Source organism: Mirounga leonina, unplaced genomic scaffold, assembly GCF_011800145.1.
Source record: "Mirounga leonina isolate KUSES-001 unplaced genomic scaffold, KU_Mleo_1.0 Mir_94, whole genome shotgun sequence".
Taxonomy (NCBI): domain Eukaryota; kingdom Metazoa; phylum Chordata; class Mammalia; order Carnivora; family Phocidae; genus Mirounga; species Mirounga leonina.
This window is the reverse complement of record NW_023270855.1, coordinates 44,858,359-44,880,941: the sequence shown is the minus strand read 5'-3', so window position 1 is coordinate 44,880,941 and position 22,583 is coordinate 44,858,359. Positions and strand designations below refer to the sequence as shown.

General features: G+C 42.4%; 1 protein-coding gene across 10 annotated transcripts; it reads left to right on the top strand.

Annotated features, from left to right (window-relative positions):
- Positions 1 to 40: 40 nt before the first annotated feature.
- ZNF502 (zinc finger protein 502) lies at positions 41 to 22,575 on the top strand. Of its 10 annotated transcripts, none has more exons than XM_034998159.1 (7): positions 7,580 to 8,580; positions 9,532 to 9,645; positions 10,157 to 10,966; positions 15,282 to 15,366; positions 19,660 to 19,734; positions 21,541 to 21,650; positions 22,491 to 22,575. In XM_034998159.1, coding segments are annotated over exons 2-5 (951 nt in total). In that variant the 5' UTR covers positions 7,580 to 8,580; positions 9,532 to 9,590; the 3' UTR covers positions 19,661 to 19,734; positions 21,541 to 21,650; positions 22,491 to 22,575. The 10 variants fall into 10 exon arrangements, with proteins under 10 accessions (XP_034854041.1, XP_034854042.1, XP_034854050.1 ...); XM_034998158.1 differs by having other exon boundaries at positions 10,157 to 11,554; XM_034998153.1 differs by having other exon boundaries at positions 10,157 to 11,638.
- Positions 22,576 to 22,583: the final 8 nt, after the last annotated feature.

The window sequence follows — 22,583 nt, the reverse complement described above, 5'->3', positions numbered from 1 at the left end:
ACTCCTACCCAGCACTCTCTCCGACCCTAACGACCCCATCTACAGTTTTCCTGAGGGATAAGGTAGTCCCTCTGTTGCGGGCAAAGGTAATGGGACCTCAGGCACTCGGCTGGGTGTGGAGGCAAAGCAGGCCCCCGGGATCGCCTTCTTGGAGGACCCCGTCGAGACTCTCCTCCCGCTTCCTAGAGAAGCGGCAGAAGGATGCGGAGACGAGGGGCGTGGAGCCGCTGGTGACGCACTACCGGCCGCGCCACTGCTTTTCCGGCCTGGGGGTGCGGGGCGGGGGGTAAGCCTGTGCCCTGTGCTCGCGCGCACCTGTGGGACCGTAGCCGCCACCCCGCGGGGAGTCCCCCGACCTCACGGTGAGCGGGCGGGGCCTCAGGGAGGGGAGAGGGGTGGCCCCGGGCGCCTTCGGCTGGGACGTTGGGCAGCAGGCTTGTGTAGGAAGCCTGCCCCGGCCCCGCTCTCCCTCGGACTGCTGTCCGCGCCTGCGGCCCAGAACTCCCAGCGGCCTCAGCCCAGGGCCCGGCACGGAGCAGGCGTCTAAGAAGATGGTGGAGTGAATGAACGAATGAGTGATGACTGCGTGATGGATAGATGGATAGATGATCCAGAGCTAGGACCCGTGTTCGGCAACGAAGTCCCGGGGCTCAGAGTTCTCGGTCTGGATACCAGCTGCTCCCCCGCAATTAATCGTGCAGCTCAGAAACGTTTTTAGGGACCGTCGTACGAGGAACCGGCAGTAGTATAAAGCTCACTAGGTGGCGAGTCTCGAGTGTCTGAGTATGTAATTCCTGAGGATACAGAGGCTGCTGCTGGATCTCTAAAGTTGGACTGTCTGGTGGTCCCTGCCTTCCTTTCTTTACAAGGTTCAGTTGACAGCATGTATGTGATAGCACGTACGGAAACGTTAATGTCTTGCAACAAAATTTTACTGTGCATAACCTGCCAAATAGTACGCAGAACTCAGGGGCGGGGCTACAGAATGAGTGACGTTGGAGCCTGCCAAAGGGGAGATGCTTCCAGTGTAGTGATGGAAGGTATATATGTGAGCAGATTTTTTTGGTGATAATTTAAACTATACTCAGTGCTAAATAGCACTCTTTGAAGCAGTTGGGCTAATTTATTTAACCCTCATAACAACGTATTATCTGTAGTTTTTAATGAGGATATTGAGGTATGGAGAGAATAGATAGATGACTAAGGACACGTTGCTACTTAGTGACCCAAGGCTGCAGAAGAGAGAGGCCCAGTGTGTCCTGCAGCCTGGATGAGTATGTTACTTTTGGCCAACTGACAAGCCCCAGAAGGGCTTCAGAGAGGAGTACATTTGAGTATGGTCTTATTGAAGGAATTGTGGTTTCAGATTCGTGAAAAATCCCACCTGGCTTACCCATAATCCTTTAGCTAATTATTGAGAGGTAAGGAGGTGGCAGGGAAGAGAAAGCTTACAAGGTAAGAGGAGAGAGCTAGCTCCTTGTTATTCTTAACAGGATTAAGCTATTAAAAGCTTCTTTCCTTTTTCCTTTTACCCTTCACCATAATGCCTATCTCTCCCGCAAACCTGGATTCATACAGATCCTTTTATCATCTTAAGATCACTGACAATCAGATTATTCTACACTAGGCATTGGTGGAAAAACCTGTACCTTCCTCTCTGGGGAATTTATAGACTAGGGGTCAGTACACTATGGCCCACAGGCCAAATTTGGTCTATCACCTGTTCTTGTAAAAAAAAAAAAAAAAGTTTTACTGAAACACAGCCAAGCTCATTTGTTTACATTTTGTCTAGTTGTCTTCAAACTACAGAGGCAAAGTTGAATAGTTGTGACAGAGAGAGACCATATAGCCCATGAAACCTAAATTATTGATTTTCTAGCCCATTACAGAAAAAGTTTGCAGTTTGACATAAATTGCTGACAGCTCAGATGATCCACAGTTGGAGGAGAGGTTTGTCACCAATACGTCCTTTCTTCTCCGTAGATTTTAGTATCAAACATAATAATGCCTGACCCCTGTGGAATGCCTGCCATGGGGCAGATATCTTTATAAATGCTTTACTAAATTAACCCCTCTAGGTAAGGAGTCACAGAATGTTAAAGCTGAAAGGACTCATGGATATTATCTCCCCCCCTCCCCCATGGATGTTATCTAATTTGTCAGCTTTTTCAGATAAATAGCTGGTCATGTAGGCCCATTCACAAAGGCTGTGACAGAGCAATTTCCTGATTCCCATTTCAGGCCACTTTAATCTTACTCGAATGAGAGGCCAATACCATATTTATTGGATCTGGCATTTTTGTTGTTGTTGTTGCTTTTGTTTCTGGTTTTTTGGTTGTTGAAACCGGTGAGCAAGGACTGTCATTTTTTACATGATTATTTCTCTAACTATAAAAGTAATACATGGTTATTGTAGGGAAAGTGAAATATATAGATGAGTATGAAGGACAAAGGAAAGTAACCCATTAAATGACCTAGGGATCAATGTGTTAACATTTTGGTGGATTTCTTCTGTTCTTTGTGTGTGTTTTGTATATATCCACGTATTAACAATAGTTCCTGTTTATTGAATGTTTACTTAGTGCTGTATATGCATATTTTTTATTTTCGTGTTTTGTATTCTGTTTTACCATACTGTATTTTCTCATGGATATTCTTTGAAAACAAAGGGTAAGGAACTCTAAGTCCTGAGAAGGAAAAGGTGTAATTCATTCATAAAAAGGATGTTTAAAGAAGCAAATTCTCCCACAAAACTACCTCTTGTATTAAAGATGTGAAAGACCCAAATATATACATTCATCCTGTTACCTCACGCTGCAAGGCTGAGGGTTAGTTGTGCAGCTCACCAAAATGATCTTTTTAAGGTCTGTTCTTCCAGAGTATAGCTCTTATTTAACAACCGTTACATCTACATATCAAGCCAGATTGTTCCAATTAGCCAGTGAGAGCCAGGATTTTGAGAGCTGTTAATATGTACGTGAGCCTTTACTGTAGCAGAGTTAAAAGATGTGTCTTTGGGAATTTTAGATTATTAGTTTCATTTGTGAGCTAAGGCAGGAGCCCTGAGAATTATGTGCTTCATTTCTCTGCAGATTCATTGACTAGAAAGTTCTCCAGTGCCCATACACAAAAGTTTGTGAAGTTGCCAGATTCCTCTCCTCTGTCCCAGCCTCACCCCATCCCAGAGCAGTAATCATCTTCCTCTGTAATCATTGAGAACCAGACATTGTGATAGCACTGGGAATTTTGTGAACAAGATAGATAAGCCCCTTGACTTCATGATACCTAGGAGACCAGCAGAGTGAATCTTAACCAGAATTTACATCAAAATCAAGCAGGCATTTAAATAATTTTTCCAAAATCAAATTTATGTAATCTTCACTTGTTCCTTTTTTAAAAGCTTTTAATTTTAATTCCAGTATTGTTAACATACAGTGTTATATTAGTGTCAGGTGTACAATGTAGTGACAACAATTCTGTACATGACTCAGTGCTCATCACAGGTGAACACTCCAATTCACATCACCTATTTCACCCGTCCCCCCTCCTCCCTCCCCTCTGGTAACCATCAGTTTGTTCTCTGTAGTTAAGAGTCTGTTTCTTGCTTTATCTCTTTTTTGTTTTTGCTTGTTTGTTTTGTTTCTTAAATCCCACATATGAGTGAAACCATATGGTGTTTGTCTCTCTCTGACTTATTTCACTTAACTTTATACTTTCTAGCTCCATCCATGTTTTTGCAAATGCGAGATTTCATTCTTTTTTATGGCTGAATAATATTTCATTGTGTATATATACCACATGTACTTTATCCATTTATCTATTGATGGACCCAGGCTGTTTCCATAATTTGATTATTGTAAATACTGCTACAATAAACATAGGGGCGCACGAATCCCTTTGAATTCGTGTTTTTGTATTTTTTTGGTAAATACCCAGTAATGTGATTATTGGGTGGTAGGATAGTTCTATTTTTAACAGTTTGAGGAACCTCCACACTGTTTTCCACAGTGACTGCATCAGTTTGCATTCCCATCAACAGTGCACAAGTGTTCCTTTTCCTCCACATCATCTTCAACACTTGTTGTTTCTTGTGTTTTTGATTTTTGATTTTGTATTCTATTTTAACATTCTGTATTTTCTAATGAATGTCTTTTGAAAACATGATTTTTAATAGTTACAAAATATCATTGATTTGCCATCAATGTTTATTTGCTTGTTTTACAATTATAGTAACAGTGTGATCTTTGTACATACATTTCTGTGCCCATCTCTGATCGTAATTTTTCATTTTTTTTTCTCTGATTACAGAAGCTATTTATTCCTACAGGAAAACTTTGAAACATTACAGAAAAATAGGCCCTAACACAAAAGTTTATCATAATCCTATTCTCCAGAGATGGTCACGGTTAACATATTCTTATGTTAACCATATTACATATTCTTTTTTTTTTTTTAAGATTTTATTTATTTATTTGAGAGAGAATGAGAGACAGAGAGCACGAGAGGGAAGAGGGTTAGAGGGAGAAGCAGACCCCCCGCTGAGCAGGGAGCCCGATGCGGGACTCGATCCCGGGACTCCAGGATCATGACCTGAGCCGAAGGCAGTCGCTTAACCAACTGAGCCACCGAGGCGCCCCATATTACATATTCTTAAGATTAGAGTTAGTTTTTAAAAAAGAAAGCATGTTTTAACATACATATGCGATGTTATGATGTACTTTAAATTTTAATATCCTCCATTTTTTTCATTTATATTAAGTATAAGTATTTTTCCAAATGATCACATATTTTCATTTTTAATTATCTTAATGTCTATATAATTTCCACCAAGAGGAAGTACCATAATTTGCTAAGCCTCAGTGTCCATTGGTAGAAAGATTGTGTTTCCCAACAACATTGCAGGGTCTTTTTTTTACAGGTAACAAAAGAGTTCAGCTTTTTTCTTCTTTGGGAAGTTACTTTTTTTTATTTTTATTTTTATTTTTTTTTATTTTTTATTTTTTTAAAGATTTTATTTTATTTATTTATTTGAGACAAGAGAGAATGAGAGAGAGAGAGCACATGAGAGGGGGGAGGATCAGAGGCAGAAGCAGGCTCCCTGCCGAGCAGGGAGCCCGATGCGGGACTCGATCCAGGGACTCCAGGATCATGACCTGAGCCGAAGGCAGTCGCTTAACCAACTGAGCCACCCAGGCGCCCTATTTTTATTTTTTAAAATTTTTTTTTAAAGATTTTATTTATTTATTTGAGAGAGAGAATGAGATAGAGAGAGAGCATGAGAGGGGGGAGGGTCAGAAGGAGAAGCAGACTCCCTGCTGAGCAGGGAGCCTGATGTGGGACTCGATTCCGGGACTCCAGGATCATGACCTGAGCTGAAGGCAGTCGCTTAACCAACTGAGCCACCCAGGCGCCCGGGAAGTTATTTTTTTTTTTAAAAGTAGGCTCCACACCTAGCATGGAGCCCAATTTGGGGCTTGTACTCACGACCCTGAGATCAAGATCTGAGCTGAGATCAAAAGTCAGATGCTTAACTGACTGAGCCACCCAGGTGCCCTGAGATGTTACTTCTTTATGAGAAAGTTCTAATAGAATTACTAGATCAAAGAATATAGGCATTTTCTAGGCATCCTGATGACTTTGAGAATCTTCTGAGATACACTGTAGGTGTTGTATATACTTGGTATTCTTTTCTGAGGTCCTGTACTCACAAAATGATGATCCCAGTATTCCAACTGCAACTCAACTTACAACTTTAAAACCTGATGTATATTGCCAGATTAGCTCTAGAAGGATGATACTAGTTTACATTCCCACTGCTTGTGTATGAGAAGCTCTCTTTCCCCATACCTTTGCCAGTCTTGACTTTTAACACTTAAAAGAAAATCTCCAATTTGTTTTTTTGTTTTGTTTTGTTTTTTAAGATTTTATTTATTTATTTAACTGACAGAGAGAGAGACAGCTAGAGAAAGAACACAAGCAGGGGAGTGGGAAAGGGAGAAGCAGGCTTCCCACCAAGCAGGGAGCCCGACGCAGGGCTCGATCCCAGGACCCTGGGATCATGACCTGAGCTGAAGGCAGCCGCTTAACCAACTGAGCCACCCAGGTGCCCCAAAAGTCTCCAATTTGATATAAAAATAGATTCTTTATTCTTTTGGTTTCCATTTCTTTGATTACCACCAAGATGGTACTTTGTTTGATATGTTTATTGGCCTTTTGTAATTTTTGCTCTATGTGTTGTATTTCTTATTTTTTTATGAATTCATCTTTTTCCCTTACTCTAATAAGAAGGCTTTAGGTTCATCTACTTACTCCTTGATGTATAAATAAAAAATACTTTTTTTATTTTTTAAATTTTTATTTATTTGACAGTGAGAGACACAGCGAGAGAGGGAACACAAGCAGGGGAAGCGGGAGAGGGAGAAGCAGGCTTCCCACTGAGCAGGGAGCCTGATGCAGGGCCCAATCCCAGGACCCTGGGATCATGACCCGAGCCAATGGCAGACGCTTAATGACTGAGCCACCCAGGTGCCCCAATAAAAAATACTTTTCTTAGATTGTCATTTAATTTTATTTGTATTTTGGATAGAGAGATTGTTGCTTTTCTGTGATCAGAACTTTTATCCAGTTTTCTCCTTTGTGGTTTGTGTTTTTTGCATATTGCTTAGAAAAGCCAATCCTAACCCTAAAGTCAATCATTTCGTAATATTTTATTTTGTGGTTTCATTTTTTAAAAAAATATTTATTTATTTGACAGAGAGAGACACAGCGAGAGAGGGAACACAAGCAGGGGGAGTGGGAGAGGGAGAAGCAGGCTTCCCGTGGAGTAGGGAGCCCGACTCGGGGCTTGATCCCAAGGACCCTGAGATCATGACCTGAGCCGAAGGCAGACACCCAGCGACTGAGCCACCCAGGCACCCCTGTGGTTTCATTTTTTGTATTTAACCCTTTAACCAGTTTAGATTTATTTTGGTGTATGGTGTGAGGTAGGAATCTCACTAAGTGTTTTTTCCAGGTAGTTAAGCAACAGTTCCAACATAATTTTAAATAATTAATTTTTTATGACTAGTAATGCCAATTTTATCACATTAAATTCTTTTATTTATTTCTCTCAGGGATTAGTAATCTCTAAAATCAGAAGCCAGAGTTAAACTTCCTTTTAATATGTAAAATCGTTGTTGAGGTTTTCCTAGCCACACTCCTTTGATGTTTTTATCTGTTACTCCCAGGATGTTAATTACTCTCTTCATGACACCTCTCTCCTCTGTTCCAGATATGTATGCCTACTTCCTGTTTGGATATTTGAAAACTACATGTATCTTCTTTCTCCCTAAACCAGTGTTCCCATTCTATCTAAAGGTTGCTGTCATCACTCAAGCCCCAAACCGGCAAATTATCTTGACTTCTCCCTCTCCCTCACACCTCTCCCCAATATTCATCCAATCCTGTGGATTCTGTCTCTTAGTTGGTCCAGTCTCCTTATTGGACTGCTGAAACAACCTCCCAGGGGGTCTTCCAGCCTTCACCTTGCCTCCCCACCTTCCACCATTCATAGTTTCCTTCTTTGCTACGGGCAGAAGGATTTCTTTTTTTTTTTTTTTAAACAGCAGATATACTCATGTCACTTTCCCCCCCAAACCTTTTCATATTCTTTTTGTGGCTTTCTACTCACTTTAAGGTAAATTCCTTAAAATGGTTCTCAGGGTTGTATTTGATCTGGCTTTCGCTTGCCTCGCTTCATGTCTTATTTTTGGTGCTTAATACTTTGTCTTACTGGATCTCTCTAATTTTTCCAAAATACTGAGCTTGTTTCCTTTTGTATATTCTGTTTCATATCTCTGATATGTTCTTTTCTGTCTTCACCTGTTTAATTCCTATTTACCTCTTTTTCAGGGAGGCTTTCTTCCTCAGACTACATTAGGTTCCCTCTGCTCTACGTTCCCATATCCCATATTTCCTCTTTTGTAATTCCCATAATTGTAACTACACTTTAATGTCTTTGTTCAGCTGTAATGTAAGTTCTAGGCAGGTGGGGGCATGTCTGACTTTTTGTCCACTGTCTAACTCTGATTATACTGAAACCCCACTCTACTTCATGGTTTTCTGTAGGATTGTGTGGTGGATTCTTTGTATGCTTATAGGTGGGGCAGGGGCAGAGGAAGAGGGAGAGAGAGAAAATTCTTAAGCAGCCTCCACGCTGGGCTCGATGCGGGGCTGATCTCACAACCCTGAGATCGTGACTTGAGTTGAAATCAAGTCAGATGCTTAACCCACTGAGCCACCCAGGAGCCTCCCAGATAGGATCCTCCTAAACCTTTAAAACTCAACACAGAGGCGCAGACTTTGATGAGAAGCCCATAGTACCAGCCTTATTAACGTACTTCAGCAGACTCATGCCATTCTTATATGCCTTCTGAGCTCTTGCTATGGTAAAATCATCTTTCTGTCTTCCTTTTTCCTTGAAATAATGCTGCCGATTCTGCTTCTCACTTCAGGGTTATGTGGAGAGACATTTTTGGATGAACAGTTGTGATTTAACATTCCAGACACCAGAAACTCTGTACTATTTTGTGTAACTTTCTTGTAAGTCAAAATTTTTTCACAATATAAGTGTTTTTTGTTTTGTTGTGTTGTGTTTTGTTTTTTAAGTAGGTTCCACACCCAGCGTGGAGCCCAATGCAGGCCTTGAACTCATGAGATCAAGAGTCAGATGCTTAACCAACTGAGCCACGCAGGCGCCCCTTTTTTTTCTTTTTTAAACTGCAACCTGCACTCTTAATGTTGAGCTGTGTCTGAAGAAAAACTGTTTAGTTGATCTGACACCTAGAAGAAAGGGCAATCAGTATGTCTCTAAGTTGTACAAATAGAGTTCCCTAACTATTGTCCACCTCCTTGGCATATAGTGGAGATGGGTGGAACAAACTTAATGCATTAGCCTTGCTATGAGGCCATTTCCCTATGCAACTTTTTTTTAAAAAGATTTTGTTTATTAGAGAGGGAGTATGTGCATGCAAATAGGGGAGGAACAGAGGGAGAGGGAGAGGGAGAAGCAGACTCCCCACTGAGCATGGAGCCCGATGCAGGGCTTGATCCCAGGACCCCAGGATCATGACTTGAGCCGAAACCAAGAGTCGGATGCTTAACGAGCTGAGCCACCCAGGCGTCCCTCCCTATGCAACTTTTGATTATGTTAATTGACCTTTCATATAGATTGTTGTATAAAGACATGAATACTTTTATCTACTTCATAGGTATCTTTATCATTATAAATAACATTCTGGTTTATCCATCCAGCGCTTGAGTGTTTGCTAGTATATCAGTCTGGCTATCACTTTTTACACAGCTGACAAATGGAATTTGTGAAGCTAGAAGGCTGGAAGCCAATCATGATTTTTGCTGATGCAGTCACATTGCTATCCGAACAGGTTTTGTGTGAATTATTAGATAGTATCCCTAGGCAACAGTTCTTTCTCATTTTCCTATTTACTGGGACAGTGATATCCCCTTCCCCACCTTTTTTTCCCCTATGAGCAGGGTTCCCAGTTTTCCAACTCTGAAGTGTTTTCCAATCAAAACAAAGAAAAGATTTGCGGATGTTGAATATGCAAGGAGCTGAAGAGAGAGAGCTTGGAAGAGAGGTTTGTCCAGGTGAGTGAGCAAGGGAAAACCAATGGGAGAAACAGCGGGGCTTTGGAAATTTTACAAGAGAAAATGACTGAAGTTCAGGAAATAAAATTACCCTTTTAGGGATGTTGGGGGCAGATGTGGGTGAGCATCTCCTGGGGCCAACTTTTCTCCAGTATTCATTTTGTCTCATTTCCAGCATTTACTTTTACATTCTCCCAGTGTCCATGTTTCTTCTCTTGACCTAATCTTAGCTTGCTATTGTTTGTTATTTTCCCTTTATTTCTATTGTCTCTGGTTCTCTGGCTTCCTAAGTGTCTGTAGATGCCCATTCCATGGGGTTCCTTATTAATGGTGAACCTTACCCTGATACAGATCTCTTCCACCACTTATAATTAAATTACTTGCTCCACTAGCTTTTATTGGCCCTTGTTTATATGCCATTCTTGAGATATGTCAGAATTAGACCCCTATAACCTCAGGGACTTCCACTCTGTCCTGCACAAGAGATACTCATTCTGATGTTTTCTTTCAGATTTGATGGACAGGTCTGTTCCAGAGCAGGATGTCTCTGAAATTAATTCACCAGGGATAGTAGCAAAGAGATTACCAGAGGATGCAAACCAGGATTCTATATTTGAAAAAAAATATGCATGTGAGAGCATGAAGGAAAACCCTTCTGGAGAGGTTTCTGGACCATGCCTTTTTCAAGAAGGAGGTTTGGGGGAAATAACTTTTATCCACAAGGAAGCATCTCCTGAAACAGTTAGCCAAGAATATAATTTTGAGCGAAGCTTGCTCTTGACCTCCAGCTTTGTTACACATCTCAGGGTTTCTACAGAAGAGAGCCTACATCAGTGGGAGACAAGTAGCATACACACTAATGAGATTTCAGACCAAAGTAAATGCCCAACTCTCTCTACACAGAAAAAGTCTTGGGAATGTAATGAATGTGGAAAAACTTTTACTCAGAGCTCATCCCTTACCCAACATCAGAGGACTCATACTGGAGAGAGACCCTATGCATGTGAGGAATGTGGGAAAGCTTTTAGTCGCAGTTCCTTCCTTACTCAGCATCAAAGAATTCACACCGGAGTAAAACCACATGGATGTGAGCAGTGTGGGAAAACATTTCGATGTCGATCATTTCTTACTCAGCATCAGAGAATCCATACTGGAGAGAAACCTTATAAATGTAATGAATGTGGAAATTCCTTCCGCAATCATTCACATCTCACTGAACATCAGAGAATTCACACTGGAGAGAAACCTTACAAATGTAATAGATGTGGGAAGGCATTCAATCAGAACACACACCTCATTCATCATCAGAGGATTCATACTGGTGAGAAACCTTATTTATGCAATGAATGTGGCTCTTCTTTTCGCAAACACTCAAATCTCATACAACATCAGAGAATTCACACTGGGGAAAAACCCCATAAATGTGATGAATGTGGGAAAACTTTCCAAACAAAGGCAAACCTCTCTCAGCATCAGAGAATTCATACTGGAGAGAAACCGTATAAATGTAAGGAATGTGGCAAAGCCTTTTGTCAGAGCCCATCCCTTATTAAACACCAGAGAATTCATACTGGAGAAAAACCCTATAAATGTAAGGAATGTGGCAAAGCTTTTACTCAGAGTACCCCACTCACTAAGCACCAGAGAATTCATACAGGGGAGAGACCCTACAAATGCAGTGAATGTGGTAAAGCCTTCATTCAGAGCATTTGCCTCATTCGGCATCAGAGAAGTCACACTGGAGAAAAACCCTATAAATGCAATGAATGTGGGAAGGGCTTTAATCAGAATACCTGCCTCACTCAGCATATGAGAATTCATACTGGAGAGAAGCCCTATAAATGTAAAGAATGTGGGAAAGCCTTTGCTCATAGCTCATCTCTTACTGAACATCACAGAACTCACACTGGTGAGAAGCTCTATAAATGTAGTGAATGTGAGAAAACTTTCCGCAAGTATGCACACCTTAGTGAACATTACAGAATTCACACTGGTGAGAAGCCTTATGAATGCATTGAATGTGGAAAATTCTTCAGACATAGTTCAGTCCTTTTCAGACATCAGAAACTTCACAATGGTGAATAACCCCTGGCATTCAGGTTATGACAGCTTCTCTAGAAAGAGTGACTAGGAATCTGGCGGGAGGTGGTGGGGCAGGTAGAGTTTCTGGAGGGAAGGATGAAGGAACATCGACTATTATACTCAGAAGAGTATTTCCACTTACGGAGGCGGGAGCTTGGAGAATGCAGAGCCTACTCCAGCTGGGCATCTGGGAAGACAGGGTAGAAAGGAAGTTCTTGCTCTTCGGATAAATCCTTGCTGCCTGCCACTCCTCCTTCCCCCTGTGACTCTCATGCCTTGAGGTGCCATTTGTTAAGTTAGCACTTGTGTTTCCCTTACTGCACTCCTGCCCCAGCGTCCCACCTGTGTTCTCTGGCCAATAGGCTGAGGTGCTTCCCCAGACATTCAGTGTGAAAGCAGCAGCAGAGCTGAGGTGGTGCTGAGTAGCCTCCCAATACCTGAGGCTGCTCTGCACATGCCATCTGTTAGAAGCGGTCTCGTGAAGGGGAGATGGAAATAAGGGAAAACAAAGAATCCTTATTCATTCATTCAATAAATAAGGGGATGGGTGGCAAGAACTGGGCCGATGTCTACAGATAGAAGAAGGCTTTCTCAGGGTAAGGGAGATCTTTCCTGATCCTTTCAAGCTGGAAGGCAATTTGGGGCCAAAAAGGAAGTAGGAGGTCAAGAGAAATTTATCTTGAATGATGCCAGTTTGTGGGAAGGGAGTCAGATCTGCTCAGAGGGCCAGGAAGAAGAAGGGCCAACCTTTGTCCTGGAGGAACACTGACTCACCCAGGAGGAAAATGGTTTGCGCTAGACTGCTGGTGCTGAGGCCCAGAGCAGGAAGCCTGTGTTTGACTGAGCAGGTCACCTACGTATCCCAGCCTGGACTAAGGTGTACACCTGTCTCTTAAAAGTTTGCTTGGGCCACTGGTTTGTAGGGTCCAGGGGAGAGAGACCCACCAGGATTAACTATGTCCAAACAACAGTTAATTGACGTTTAGGGAGGAGAAACCATTAGTGAAGAGAGAAGACAGCCTTTTAGGTTGGCTGGAGTTGGGGCTGCTGGACCAGTCCTTAAGAGCGTCTTGGCCATTGTAGCAGGGAGGCCTAGGCTTCATGTAATTATGCCATTGGTGGCTCTAAGCAGGTGTGTTAAATTTCAGATACTTCTATTTTTATTGGGACTATCTTATTCTCGGATATTTACCCTTCCCTGCAGGTTAGGAGTATCTAGGGAGACACTTTCACGGAATAAATTTGGAAAGTGTTCTAGAGAGAACTACCTCTTTTTCAAGTCCCTGAGTATTGAGATAGTACAGTTTGCTACCATGATGGTATTTTATTCTTTTAAGAGAAAGGGCATGATTTTTCCTTTATTTCTTTACTCCCTCTCATGTTCTTTACTGCTACTCAGAGCTTGAGCTCTGAGAGATGAGGTGAGGATTGCCTTTGCTATTTGAAATAGTTTCTATGTCCTGAAGCTTATATGGTTTTTAAAATAATGACTGTTAAAAAACAAAGTCCGTTGATTCTGGAATGATTGGTTACCTAGAACTCAGCATTAATTTTGTTTTCCAGAACGGCTATCTTGTAAGCATTCGTTTGAGCTATTAATTACCATTAATAGGAACGTGGCAGAAACATCACTGTCTTCCTCTGCAGCTGTGAAGATTATATTCTCAAAACCTGCCACAGGGCAATTCATAATTGAGTAAATTAATACCTTATGGACAAAAATAACCCTTAAAACTTGATGTTCATGATAAAATTATAGTACTTAAAGGAAATACTGATGTATTTGTACTTTCTAAGTGAAAATAACACTACAGAATTCATTGCTGGCACACAGTAAATGTTCAATAAATATTTGTTGAATTAATATATTTTAATCAACCTGTGCCCACAAGAAACTTTAGCAACTTCCTGATATGTAGGTATTTAGAGTAATATTTATACACTACTGTTGTTAGAGTTCTTGAGTTGAGATTAGAATTGGGAGGGTTTTCTTAAGGAGGAAATGGGAACTCTAAGGATGAAAGATCTCTCAGTTCTTGTTAGAAAGATTTTCCAAAAATCCAAAAACGTTTTAATCCTCAGGCTAAGAGTCTGATACCATTTTCACTTCCTGGGGAAACAGGAAGGAAAGGAATTTGTCATCTTGCTACTCTCCTCATCCCATAGTCTCACACTTGCAAATATTTGCTCCCAGTTGTTGGCCAGCCAAGTGCCCAGTCAGGCCAGCCCTGACTGGCCCCCAATTCCAATCTTGGAATTGCTTTTGGTCAGTCTTTTACTCAGTCTTCATATCCAAGCAACCACTGTATCCTGCTTACATCTCCTAAATATGGAAGCCATCTCCACCGCTTTTGCTTTAGTCCACTCCCCAGTTTATTTCCTAGACCATTTTCCTATTTTCCCAGTCTTCCAGTTGCTTGCCCCATGAGGCCGTCTTTCACATTTCTTCTGGATAGTCTTTGCAAGACACACCTGGCAGCTCTATTATCTCAGAATATCCGAGGCCCTTAAAAGGCATCTAAAGCTCCTCCACAAAAATTAAATAGATAGATAGATAGACAGATAGACAGATAGATAGGTAGATAGATAAAGCTCCTCCACTGGTCCATGCCTCCATCATCGCTCTCTGCTGCCTTCCTGCATTGCACACTGTTCCATAGTGCAAATTCCTGTGATTCCGTACCATTGCTGGACTCAACTTTGGCACCTTTTGCATAGACTGTTCCTATTTCCTCGATTGCCTGCCTGCCTTCTGCTTGCCTGGAAAGCTCCCATGTGTCACTTAATGAGTGTGCTCAGGCAACATCTTTGAAGCGGTCTCTGACCTCACATGTTTTTTATTTCTGTATTTTCTTATCTTCATTTTATTTATGTTACATTGTAGTGGCTAGTTTCCAAATCTTTCTCTTCCCACTGAACTATCCGCTCTGTCAAAGCAGGGGCCATGTGATATTTATTCATCTTTGTATCCACAGTCCCTGGCACTTCAAATGTGCTCAGTAAATATTTACTGAGCTCAACTAAAACACTGAGTCAGACATTTCTCCACGCCTACCTGCAGGTTGTGACTTAGGTCCACAGTTGCCAGCAGAAAGGAGGTATGGAGAGGATATGAGTGTGTCCATGAAGTGTTTGCCAAGTGCAAGCATTCTGAACGTTTCCTCAAGACACAGATTGTGTGGTTGTATTAAGCAGAGGGCCCCTTAAGGAAAAGTAATATTTTGTAGCAAAACACCCCCTTGTTTTGTTACAAATTAGCCATTCAAAATGTCCCATCACAGTTTAACAAAGTACTTTCAGATACGTTGATGTCAGGGTCAACAGGAAGAGGCAAATGCTTGCCCCTGTAGCAGCACTACTATGTCAGCTGGAATATCCCTGAAGTAAGAAGCAGGAGCTGAATCCTGATGCCTGTCTGGCAGGAGAGCGATTGAGTTTAGCAATCCCAATGTGGAAGCACTTCCCGAGCTCATGGCTTTCCTTGGCCCCAGATGATAAAGAACTGGAATGTGTTGCTTATTCTCAGTGTGCTGAAATTTAATTTGTGATTTCAGAAGGACATGGGATGAGGCCACATCAGATCCTCAAAACAACAGTAGAGAAAACAGGTGGTTGGACTTGCCCAAGGTCACACAGCTAGTAAGTGTCATGTGAAATTTAAAGTCCTGTGTCCTTTCTTGCTTTTCCTTCAGATTTCTCGTTATTGGTCATATTTCTGTTCCATGATGCCTCTTTAGTTGTGTTTGTTATAGAGTTGACCACATAGGACTCTAGTCTTGCCCTGCTTGTGAGGATGGGAGGAGCTCATTTTTTAAGACTTCATTTCTAAGTAATCTCTACACTCAACATGGTGCTCGAACTCACAACCCTAAAATCAAGAGTCACATGCTCTACCAACTGAGTCAGCCAGGCGCCCCTGGGAGCTAATTTTAGGCCAAAAAGCTTTTTTGCCCTCAGACCTTCCTGTGTGTGAGTGTGAGAAATAAGTTGGTTTTTGCATTTTGATTTCACCTTCCTACATAATGCAGAAGTCTAGCTTTGACCCCAGGTGTCTTCAGTTTCACTCCCCTTCAGCTACTGGCCACTGCAGGGCTAAGGTTTAGTTTTGTGGAATGTTTTTGGTGTCCAGTGTTACCCCCGTCCCCCATCCTTTTTCTACCTCATTGAAAGAAGCTCAGCCCAAATTGTGTTAAGCCCCAGATTCATGTTTCTAGTAAATTGCTCTGCCTAGGGTACCCCACTCTAGAGTTAGTTCCTACACAGCAGAGCCTGCTGATTTAGATTTTTTGAAGCTTAAAAGTTAGGGAAAAAATGATTAGGCCTAGGCTCTCTGGCCTGTGGGATGTTAGGGGGGTGGGGGTGGGGTAGAACTTGCTATCTGATTCCAAAGAAGTGCTGAGAATATGACACTTGGTAAAAAGCAAGGTGAGCTCAACATTATTGTTCCCTGGCATGTCAGCTGACAGTTCTACAAAGGGTCCTCTTTTAGCTGAACAGGATTAGTGATGGCCTTAGTCTGGGGCATCTCCACTCCTAATTTCAGACTCCTCAAGGGGCTTCATTTTGGTAAATTGCCAGTCTGGAAGTTTGAGCAGGTAACTTCTCTGCTGCATCTCATTCATTTTTTCAAGTATTTACTGAGGGCCCCTTATGGATTGTACACTAGGGATATGGTAAGCAGACAACTCTATTTCCCAGAGCTTGCACATCAGTAAGAATGCCTGGAAGTGGATCAGGTACCCTGCTACCCACGCCTTCATCCCGGGAATACACTGTCAAAGAGGAGCCTGTATGTGCAAGTATTCCCTGAGTGAGTCTCAGCAAGATTTGAAGTTTTGCTGCAGTGGAGATGAGGGCCTTGAGGGCTGGCAAGGTCCCTTGAAGCCAATGCAGAACAAAGAAGACTGGAGCTGGAATTTGCGGAGCATGATAGGACAAACATTTACTTAGCTTTTTTTAAGTGCGGGAAGGTCTTAGTAATTACATATATTAATCTCATTTAATCATCATGATAACCTTCTGAAATTCGGTGCCATTATTTATTTCTGTTCTGTAAGTCAGCGAACAAGTACAGAGAAGTAAGTAACTTGCCCAGGTTTACACGCTGATAATCTGGGACTTAAGTTGAAAACAGAACTCTTTACGTTCTTAGGGCCAGTTGTTGAACAAAGAGCCTAAAGCAGAGGGTGTTTGGGGTTCCTGTGAAGAGGCCAATTTTCTGGCAGGTGAGACTGTAAGGAAGGTCTGAAGCCAGCTTTGTGAAACCCTTGGGAAGACCTCCAAAAGGCAGGGACATGGAAGAGTTTTTAGGAAGATAATGTGGCCAGGTTGCAGAATGAGTAGTTAGAGCGCCTTGTGGTGGCCACCAGTCTCCCTCCAGTTCTGTTTCCTTACTCTGGGCAGGAGCGCGGTGAGGTGGGTTTGCGGGCTGTTTCTGCAAGGGCGGCTCCGGTGTCGGGCCGAACCCCGGAGCTCTGGGCCGGGGAGGAAGCACCGAGATGAAGCCGCTCCCGCCTTCCTAGAGAGGAGACCAGTGTTCTGACCGTGGCGCGGGCCGCTGACGTCACGCCGGCGCGGAGGGGACTGGCTGCGAGCCGGCCAGGGGCGCCCCGACGCCCGAGTGCCGCCAGGTGTAGCGGGAGGCCTTCGGGAAGCGCCGTGTGTGTCGAGTGGGCGTGCTGGGCGGCCACGGGCTGGTCTCGGAGCCGGAGCCGGGCCGGCCGGCCGCAGCGCCTCTTCCCGGAGCGCGGGAAACTGGAGCGAGGGGTCGGAGCCACCTGGCCCTGAAGAGGGAAGGGAGAAGCTTGTTCGAGAGCTCTGTTCTGGGAGTCGGGAGACCTGGGTTCCATTTGTATGTTCTTAAGGGAGGAAGCGAACTTCTGATTGCTTCAGTTCTCCGATTTCCAGAAGCAAATGCTATTCCTTGCTTTGCCACTTGACAAAGTTGCGCGGGTTGAATGACTATATGTGAGAGTTACCAACTTCCTTTAAGCTTTTATTCTCCTCTAATAGTAACAGTACTTTAACAGCTGATACTACTTATTGAAGGCATTTTTCTAAATACTTCCCATGTATTATTCATGCATCATCACAACCCTATGAAGCAGTTATCTACGCCATGTAACATTTGAAAAACGACCTCAGAAAGGTTAAATAACTTACCCAAGATCACTTGGCTCATAAATCTAGAGCAGGGATTCAAACCCAGGGAGTCCTGGCCCCAGAGCCCTTGCCATAAGACAAAATGTAATCAGAGCATCAAAACAATGGGGAGTTGTACAGTACAGCCACGTAAAGTTCTTTGAGAATGTCGAGGAGAAAGGGTCTTGCAAGTCAAGAAAAATTACCCATGTGGAGTGGCTCACATTTGAGCTGAATATTAAAGTTGAGTAAGTTTGAAAATAAGTAGTTTGTTCAGTGTCAAATAGGGGGTGCCAGTGTATTGGGATGGATTAGACTGGTTGCCAGCCTTTTAATAGTGTTCTTTCCTTTCCGTTCAGAGGGAGTTCTTTTTTTTAAGATTTTATTTATTTATTCATGAGAGACAGAGAGAGAGAGAGAGGCAGAGGGAGAAGCAGACTTCCCGCGGAGCAGGGAGCCTGATGCGGGACTCCATCCCAGGACTCTGGGATCATGACCTGAGCTAAAGGCAGACGCTCAACCATCTGAGCCACCCAGGCACCCCAGAGGGAGTTCTTAAAAGCTTTCCTCCTAAGAGGGGTCCTTAACATCTTCCAAAAGACTCCCCCTGTCCTTTCTTGGAGATTCTGCTTCACATAGATGCGGTCTTATTTTCCTGAAATTCCTCTGCCTCTGATTGTAAGATAACTGGAAAGGAGTTTCCTTAATGTTGACTCAGCCTGTTCTCAGAAGAGCTGACCTCACTGTTTGACACATAGTACCTGCGCAGTTAGTATTTTTCAGATAAATGAATAACCATGCTCAATCAAAGATGGACTGGACTTAAGGCTTTTGCTCTTTTCCCATGTGTTTTTAGAATCAAAGGATCACAGAATGTTGGTACTAGCTTTCCACTTCCATTTCACAGATAGAAAACAAATCACAGATAAGACCAAGTGACTAGCTTTAGGTCATTGAACACATTAGTGGCGAAGCCCATACTCGAATCCAGACTTCTTGACTCAGGCCAGTGTTTGTTCTAATGTCCTCTACCGTAGCTCCAGTTTTTGATTTTTGAAGTCAATGGCTTTTCCAGTCGGTTTGGGGAGGTCTTTGGCTCCAACTTTATCTTTTTTTTTTTTTTAATTTATTCTTTTTAAAGATTTTATTTATTAATTTGACAGAGACAGTGAGAGAGGGAACACAAGCAGGGGGAGTGGGAGAGGGAGAAGCAGGCCCCCCGCGGAGCAGGGAGCCCGATGTGGGGCTCGATCCCAGGACCCTGCAATCATGACCTGAGCCGAAGGCAGATGCCTAATGACTGAGCCACCCAGGCGCCCCTCCAACTTTATCACTTGGGGAGGAAATTTCACCCCAGGATAGTCCTTAGGAGCACCTGCCTCCTTTGTGCATGGTCAGGTCTCTTGGAAGACAACCCACTCACTGATTTTTGTCATTGGTGATACTTTTTTTTTCAGATTTATTTGAGAGAGCGCATGTGGGAGGGTCAGAGGGAGAGGGATTGAGTCTTAAGCAGACTCTGGGCTGAGCTTGGAGCCCAATGTGGGGCTTGATCTCACCACTCTGAGATCACAACCTGAGCCGAAACCAAGACTCAACCACTTACCCAACTGCACCACCCAGGCGCCCCATGGGTGATACTCTTTTAAGAAAATAATGATATTCTTCATTCAGACTTAAAATCGTTATTTGGTTAGGGATTGGCTATTTCTGAGTTCCTCTGAATTCAGAATAGGAAGGAAGTGGCTGACAATTTATAGGTGCTTTTTTTCTCCTCCCTCCATGCCTCAGATTCCTGCCTTTCCTTGAGAGAAGCCCCCAGGAGACAAACCAGTATTGCTTGTGTTCTTCACAGCTTATCTCTGGGTAAGTGAAATCTAACTAGAGCGCCCAAGATGGGTTGTTACGGGGGTGCTCATTCTGAAGTGGTGGCAGACTTATAGTGGGACCCACCAGTGACCACTACACCTAAACCCTGCAGAATGAAAATACAGAACCACCCAGAAATAGCCCCACCTTATTAAAATCAGAGTGAGTGTGGCCCATTGTGGAAGCAGGCAACAGAGTAACTGGCTATAGGACAGATCAGAGAATGTACTAATTTTATATCACATGTACTTAAACTGTAGCAAAAATAGCTACCCCCTGTGCAGTTACCTGGTAGCTGGTCACTGAACTGCTAACTCTAATGCCTAATGATGTAGCCGTCAGATGTGGGAAAACTGGGAGGAAATTACTGGACAACCCATCGCAAAAGTGATTTCAGTGTTTCCTCAGAGAATATGAATGCACTCCTGGCTCTGTTGGAACAAGAGCCTAAGTAAGAGCAACTTCATTGTTACTGGGCATCAGAAGGCAACATGGAGCTTGGGGATCTGTTAAATTCAGTAAGAAGAGTACTGTATGAACTGGATTCCTAGGCTATGGAAGTTCTGTGAATAGATTGTGACCATTTATGGCCTGAAGAATTCAGTCTAGTTTAATATGTATGCATAATATATGTACATGTTTGTCTGTGTATGTGTGTATGCATTGAGAGATGCCTAGAAGAAAAGGTCATCAAAAAACCAACTGTATTTTCACTGGGTGGTAGGATTTCAAGTAATTTCCTTTGTGGACTGACTGTTTTTTAGAATGAGTATGCATTTTTTGTATGGTTAAAAAAAAACTTTTTGAGACAATAAAAATGAAGGAAATAAAAGTGTGGGTAGAGTTTTGGTTTTATGTTTAGCTATTTAAACCACCTGGCATTAATTTTTGTATACAGAAATATCTATCCTGGAAGTTTATACATTAGATAGATGCATTCAGGAAAAATATTCAATATATTTAACAACCAGTGCAGTATAGTGCTGTCCAATCAGATCAGTCTCTGACTATAGATAATTTGTGCAGAGATACCAGTGTATACCAACTAACTCTTAGCCAGGATAGATCCGTATGTACCAACAAGAAATGATCTTGAAGACACATTCTTTAGTGGAACACAGAACCTATAGAACAATTTTATGTAGAGAGAATCAAATGATATATGTATAAAAATATGTGGAAAAAAGACTGAGTGAATATACTCCAAACTTAATAATGATAATCTCTGGGAAGGAAATGGGCTTGTATGGGTAGGGTGGGATGGTGATAAAAAAATGACTAATTTATTCTATATCCTTCTGTATTATCTAAATATTATAAAGTGAGGATCCATTCATGTGTAATGTGTCAGTGTCTCCAGCACCATCCAGGGAAGATGTTGCTGATGTGTGACACCTGAATATCTGTTCTCAGATTCTCTGTGCCCTTATTCAGAGCATCAGGGTTTCAAAGTCTGATGCCACTAAGATCATCTAAGTATTTCTCTTTCTCCAGTTCTAACATGACAATGATTTGGTTCCCATATAGTTTTTCTGTAGTAGAGAGAATGTGTCAACCACCTGGACATTGAGCATATAAATTTTTCATTGTAGATCAGTAAAGTGACTGTTTTCTACATCATTTTGTGAATTTGATATCAGTGTACATCAGATTCTGAAGCACTTCATTAGTGTCAAAGGTGAGGGCCAGATTCTGGACCATGATGCTATAGTCAAGTTACTGTCCAATGGGAATCTCTTCCCCAAGGACCACCCCATCCTATTTTTCCTCTAAACAAAACAATGATATCTTACTTTCTTTCAGTAAGCAGGGCTCTAGTTTTCAAACCTAAAGGTCTTCCAGTTGGACGCAGAGGGGAGTGCTACAGATGCTGAATGTTTTGGAGAGAGAAGTCCAAAGAGACACGTATCAAGGTAAGTGAATAGGAAGGATTGGTGTGATGGACCTAGTAAAAATTACAGCCTAGTAAAAAAAAAGGATAACCTTTTTTTTTTTTTTAATTATTTTTAGAGACAGGGGGAGGGCAGAGGGAGAGAGAGAATCTGAAGCAGACTCCCTCTATGGGGTCTGGGAGGGAGCCCGACATGGGGCTTGATCCCAGGACCCTGAGATCATGACCTGAGTTAGAGTCAGGGTGCCTGGGTGGCTCAGTTGGTTGGGCGACTGCCTTCGGCTTGGGTCATGGTTCTGGGATCCTGGGATTGAGCCCTGTGTTGGGCTCCCTGCTTGGCAGGAAGCCTGCTTCTCCCTCTTCACTCCCCCTGCTTGTGTCCCCTCTCTTGCTGTCTCTCTCTGTCAATTAAATAAATGAATAAAATCTTAAAAAAATAATAAAAAATAAAACCAAGAGTTGGACACTTAACCTACTGAGCCACCCAGGAGCCCCTCCTTTGAAATCTTAAAGAGAAACTTTAATTGGCACTAAACAATGATACAAGCTTGTACTTTCTCAAGCAGCACGAGCAATAGATTGCTTACAGGCAACCTAAGGAAATATAATTACTCTTCACCTAGTTTTTGAGGAGTAGAGACTGTGGGTAGGTAGGTAGTTTTCCCTAACACTAATTTACCCAAGATTGGTATACTTATCCCTTTCACATTCTACTATTTATCACTCTGGATGATTCTAAATTACCTGGATTCGTTTTTAGTATTTAAGTGTTCCAGAATCAATCATGATAGGGAATTTTATAGATTTCCCAATATGTGTCATCACTTCATCTCTTCTCCCTATTATCTAATCTTTTCTCCAGGTCATTGTGATCTATCTCAATTACTGAGAAGAGGATAAAATCAAGATTCCACAATGCAGGTCCCCTGTTCTGCACAGAGGACATTTTCCTTTT